This window comes from Branchiostoma belcheri, unplaced genomic scaffold (genome assembly GCF_001625305.1).
Source record: "Branchiostoma belcheri isolate BF01 breed outbred unplaced genomic scaffold, Haploidv18h27 scaffold33, whole genome shotgun sequence".
In the NCBI taxonomy this organism is placed as follows: Eukaryota; Metazoa; Chordata; class Leptocardii; order Amphioxiformes; family Branchiostomatidae; genus Branchiostoma; species Branchiostoma belcheri.
Genome location: NW_017803943.1, coordinates 352,434 through 358,433, shown reverse-complemented (window position 1 = coordinate 358,433; position 6,000 = coordinate 352,434). Strand labels below are relative to the sequence as shown.

General features: G+C 39.0%; 1 protein-coding gene across 4 annotated transcripts in view; it reads right to left on the bottom strand.

The window, feature by feature from the left end:
• LOC109475296 (transmembrane protein 116-like) overlaps positions 1–6,000 on the bottom strand; it is a 37,783-nt gene that overhangs the window by 19,624 nt on the left and 12,159 nt on the right. For all 4 annotated transcript variants that reach the window (XM_019775907.1, XM_019775908.1, XM_019775905.1 and 1 more), the window contains exons 2-3: positions 4,006–4,101; positions 3,174–3,217 (exon numbers count right to left, since the gene is read on the bottom strand). In XM_019775907.1, the coding sequence (XP_019631466.1) occupies positions 3,174–3,217; positions 4,006–4,086 (125 nt within the window). In that variant the 5' untranslated portion in view covers positions 4,087–4,101. The remainder of the gene's footprint in view (positions 1–3,173; positions 3,218–4,005; positions 4,102–6,000) is intronic.

Below are 6,000 nucleotides of genomic sequence, written 5' to 3'. Positions count from 1 at the left end.
AAGTCATGATCAGGTACCCATTTTACACCTGGGTGGAGTGGGGAAAGTCGTATCATTTAGAGCCTTTCTTCCTGCTAACCCTACATAATCCCCTGAGGCTATTTTACCCCAACACAAAACAGGTGAATGACACTGAACCTTAGGTGAGTGACACTAGCTGCAGAAGGTATTTTATGTCAGTTGTGCATATTGTGTAAACAATAGAGTAGACAGTTTTCACTGACTTCAGTGGGGGCCTGCATGGGGGGGGGGGTCCCCGACAACGCTCTACACTAAATTGTGAGAGCTCTCGATTACGCTTTAAGATAAATTCGAAGTGGCTACAACGCAATATGTAGAATTAAAACAACCAATACGCTCTACGCAAAATGCACCAATTACGCTCTAAGTTGAATAAGAGCTGTCCGTCTACGCTCTACGTAGAATTAAAACGGCCGATTACGCTCTATGTAAAAGGGCATATGAGGGCATATGAATAAGGTAAGTTCAGGTGAATGAACTTTTGGTAAAGTTTAATCTCAAGGTAAGTGACCTGCCAAAAGTATTTTACATTAACTCAAATATATAACCTAAACTGGGAGTTAGTAAATGACACTGAACTAGGTAAACTAAAGTTCAAATGACGCCAAACAAGATACATGTACATGTATATGCAAAGCTTTAGGTGACTGACACTGAACTTTTGGTAAAGTTTAATCAAGGGTAGTGACACTGCCACAAGTTAAATTTTATGTAAACCCAAATATATTTCCTAAACTGTGGTAAATGATACTGAACGAGGTAAATGACATCAAACAAGGTACATGTACATGTATTATGCAAAGCTTTAGGTGTATGACAAGTTTAATCACTGCCAAAAGTTAACTTTTATGTAAACTAAACTAAACTCAAATATATTGCCTGAACTGTGGTAAATGATACTGAACAAGGTAAATGACAACAAATAAGGTACAATGTACAACATGTAAAGACACAGCCAGTATTTTCATATAAACTCAGTTACCTTGCATACTTTGGGTTAACCAAGGTGGCTGACACTGAACTTAAGGTAATGGTCAATGATGCGAAACAAGGTAAACTCACTCAGAGGTGAATGACATTGAACATTGTCAAGGTAAACTAAGGTCAATGACATTGAAAAAGGTAAGTCTACAGTGTTCGAAATACCTGTCTGCAGTCTGCAATCTGCAGATAGATTTAAGATTGCAGAAGAAAAATTTTTTACGTGCAAAAACGTCAACTTTTACGTCTATATTCACTGGATTTGCATGGCTCTTACCTCTGGGGACAAGGAAAAGCACCGTTCAGATAATATTTGAGGGCATTCAAGCTCTGGGGACCAGGTAACACTACACATGTAGGTAACAGTTAACGTTAAAATATCAATATACAACCTGCAATTTTGCAGAAGGAAAAACAGGCGCTGATGCAAAAAATACATTTATTGGTTTGAGAAGGTTGTAGTATGGAGGCTTGTGTATTTGCAGAAAGTATTCCCAAATTGCAAAACAAAATTTCGACTCTTCTGCAATATTGCAGAGCACTGAAAAAAAGTATTTCGACCACTGAGTCTATTTGGGTTTGCACATGGCCCGATTTCTGCCTAAGACGACCGTGGCATTTTCAAGTGTGTGTCAGAAAATGTTTTTTTGATGAATCTTTGGATGGAATTGGTTTGCCATTGACTTTTACATCATTTGCAGAATGTACAATCATGTAAAAGAGCACCAACTGGCTGGCCATATATGGGACAGTCTATTGCAAAATGGGTGGAAATTTTGCTGCGTTTTTCTTGTTTTCTGTTTCGGCATGTTGCCTGCTTTTGTATAAGAAGACCACTTGCCTAAGAAGACCACTTTTCCTTGGTCCTATTGGTTTGACTGTAGTTCAAATTAAGGCAAGGGGGTCATGCGTTACAACAGGCTATGGTGGTACGGCCACTTTTTTTTTTTAGAGAGAATGAACACAGAGAACTGGCCAAGATGTCTATGTCTGTTGGGGATCAGAACCCACGTGGCCGCCCAAAGAAGAGATGGGTAGATAACGTCAAAGAAGATATCTGCAAACTGAAGCTTCAAAAGGCTGACCCACAGGACAGAACCAGCTGGAGAGCAGCAATCAGGCCAGGGCAACATTCCACGTCCAACCCTCGAGCAACGGGGACCACGAGGTGTTTAACGGATAGTGAGATTGAGATTGAGTAAGGGGCAAAGTCCCAGATAAGGTAAACCAACTCAACTGCACCTTAAAGGTCAATGACATTGAAAAAGGTAAACTCAGGTGAATGACCAAGGTGAAGTCTAGCGTCACGTGATAGCTCCAAATGGTACCATGGGAGGGACAAAGTCCAAGACAAAGTAAACTACCCTTAAATCATTGTGTTTTCGTTACTAGTGGTATTTGTGGTTTTCACGGTCACTTCTGTACCGTGAACTTATCATTACCGTAAACAAATAATTCGCCGACTTTCTTTTTGATGCACCTGTCCTTGGCTACCGCGAACGTACAATAGATCTGTGAACATGACAATTTTTTTCAGACTGAAAGCTTTTAGCTACTGCAAACATAAAGTTATTTACAGTAACTCACCTTAAGGGTCAATGACATTGAACATGGTCAACTAAGGTGAACGAAATTGAACAATGTACTGTGTATTCAGTGAATGAAACTGCCAGAAAGATTTGCATGTAAACTCAGTTATGTTTGGGACAACATGCTTCAAAGTACAGCAGTGAGACCAGTATAGCTTAAACTGGTGTGCAAAGTAGTCAGTTACCAATTATACTGCCCTTAGGCCTAGGGAAAAAATCCTGTTTCCTGACCGAACCTAAAAAAAAATGCTGACCCTAGCTTTTTTCTTGGTGGACCCCTGCAAGGGACATGAATTTTTCGAGCTGATGAACCTTTTCTAGCTCCATGTCCTCATGCAGGTTTTACTTGTTAAACTGTATTGTATACTAAATTGATCACAGTAGAGATCGACAAAGTCTAATAAAAAAAGAAACAAAAAAAAAGATAATCCCTACCTACTGACCCTAATTTTTTCTGGACCTAAACAGGAAACACAACATTTTTTTCCTCTGCCTTAGAAAAGTGATAGACGATCACCACATGTACTTTTAACTTCATCTTTTTACTCTCAATTCAATGACAAGGATGTGAGAAGAACTTACCTGATAGCTGACATGATCATATGGATGTAGCTCAGAGCTTCCATCTGGAAAAAAAAGAAAAAAAAATTCTTCTGGTTCTACAAACATTTTAAACTTTGCGAAAGTTGTGTTTCAAATTCAAGTGACAATTATGTGTTCTATCTTGCTTTATACAAAGTTTAAGAAAAAAAGTCGTTGAAAAATTCGAAGTGATTCCAAATCAGTTTGACATGCATATGCGAGCTCGATCAATGAACAGATGAGCTACTCTTCCACTGTAGCCTGACTAAACTGCGCTCCTGGCGGTCGCCCGCCGGAGGTAGGGGTCATTAACCTCTGGCCGAGAGCTTGTGTAACTCTAGCCTCCATAGCATGCCAAAAACTGGGGGTCTTCAGGGTCTTTGGGATCTTTTATGTGCTATTTTCTGATTGCATATAGACAACATAGCCGGCCTGGTTGAATTACCCCCGTTTTTAGAACTGGGCTAATCAGAAAACAGCTGAAGACCACGAAACCCCCAGATTTATAAGCGTGCTACAGAGGCTAGAGTAACACAGACTATCTTCCGCTAGTCGTGACAAAGACATAATTTTGTACTGTACTAAGTACACAAAATGTATATACAGGCACATTGAAGTGGGGAAATATTCCCTTAAAGCTTTTTTCTACAAAGACTTTCCTAATAATACTTTTTCATATCTTTCATCGACTGTGCACCGCTCTCTGTGCATTGACAGGTGATATGGGTTCATACGGTACTGGGGATTCAAAATTCCCCATGGATAAGCTGCTCTTTTCCACAAAGATCATAAGGAAAAACCCTGAAGTACTATTCATAAGTATAACACTTACATTTTTCATGTCTTCAGCCGTGCACCCGTCACTTTCCGAGGTGCCCCTCGCTGTGGTCATGTCTGGTGTTGTCGGGTCCATCCTAGCTCTGTGAGTCTGTGGATCAGTGAAACAGATAGAGGTTTAACATACAGAAAAGTAGCTTCAGGGAGGGATTCAGAATCTCCATCTGTGATTGGTTAGCAGCGAGTTTACACAATACATCTGCCAGCCAATCCCAGCTGCATCTGTGAGCTGATTGGTTACTGAGTTTGGAACTTTCCATTAAGTTTCATCCTTAGTGATCACATGATGTTTCTATAAATAAACGGGAGCAGACTGAGGTTATTGACCCCCGATGACCTATAAGGCTAATCTTGTTAATTAAGTTAATTTCGATAAATAATGATTATCTCCATTATATAGATCTATTCCAGGAAAAATCTTATACAACTAATGTGTCTGTTCTAGTGTTACCGTTAGGTAAGTATATTGTATAAGGTAACCCAAGAACAGGTTACTTCAGGTCAGGTACAACTCAACACAAGAACATTTCTGGGGCCTGCATGGGGGGTCCCAGCAATGCTCTACGCTAAATTTTGAGGGCTGGATAGTATGTATTTCGCTGAATTCAGGAAACCTCTCGATTACGTTTTACAATACATTCCAAGTGGCTACAACGCATTACGTAGAATTAAAACTGCAAAAACAACCTATTACTTTCATTTGTTCTTTCTTTACAGTAAGGCCTAGGAAAAAAAATGAAAATGTTGTGTTTCTTGCTTCAGTCCTGAAAAAAAAGTAGGGCCGATAGGTAGGGATTATCTTTTTTTTTTTTTTTTAAGACTTCGGTGATATCTATACAGCTGATCCAACTTATACAATATGGCTTAACAATTTGAAAGTAAAACTTTCATGAGGACACTTGTCTGATTCGACGAACTGCGACCGGCACTATCTTGGACCACACATGGCCTAATTACTGGCTATGACTTGGACGCCACAACGCAACAACTCAAGAAATTGTTCAAATTTTCTCATGGAAACAACGTACCACTGACCCACACTACTAAGAGCACAAAACAGATGATGACCTACATGTATGGGTCACTTGGGGCCATTTCTGGTTGCATCTGACCACATGATTTGATCGAGATCTTTTGTTATTATTTTCAAGGGTGTTTTTTAAAGCGTTTTTTTGTTGATAACTTAAGTGAGAAATCTTGATGTAATCAGCCAGTTTGCCAATTTCGAAAGCATGACAACTTCTTAAGTTTGCACCATGTAAAAATTGGCGCAGGCTTAGTCAATGGGGCCACCTATTGTGAAATAGGTGGAAAATTTTCTTCATTTCTTTTTGTCAGTCTGTCTTATCTTGTCACCATGCTTTTGTATAAAAACTTGTCTGAGATGACCACTTTTCCTCGGTCCTGTATATATGTGGTGGTCTTTGTCAAGATTTCGAATTTCAGCTTCTTACAAATCGAAGAAAAGGAGTTTATGAAATCTTTTAAAACTGCCCTTAATAAGTAGATACATTATGCACCCAGGGCTTTTTTCTGGTGACCCAAAACAACAAATTGTTTCAAGGACGAACATTACGTCACCAATAACAGAGTCTAGACATTTCATTATACATGTACATGTACAGTAATTATAAGGTGTGAAATGCACCACATGTGTGGACAAACAATTCATCTTAAATGTTACCTTAATTTATGTCTGCACAAAACAGAACCCATAATTAAGACCCATGTCCTATAGGCTATACCAAACAAATTGGTACTGTCCCTTGCAACATGCCAATTGGGACATATCCGGATTAACCTCTTATTTTACAAAGTAGTAAGCAATGTATTTACTACTCAGAGTAGCCAACAAAAGTTAGGCAATAGTCTTGCCTATCCATTCTTATGTACTGTAACAACTGGACATTTATAAGAAGAAAGTTTTATTGCAAATTCATGCCCGAAGGCTAATTGCATGAACAGAAGAAACATTTGTATAAAAACAAGT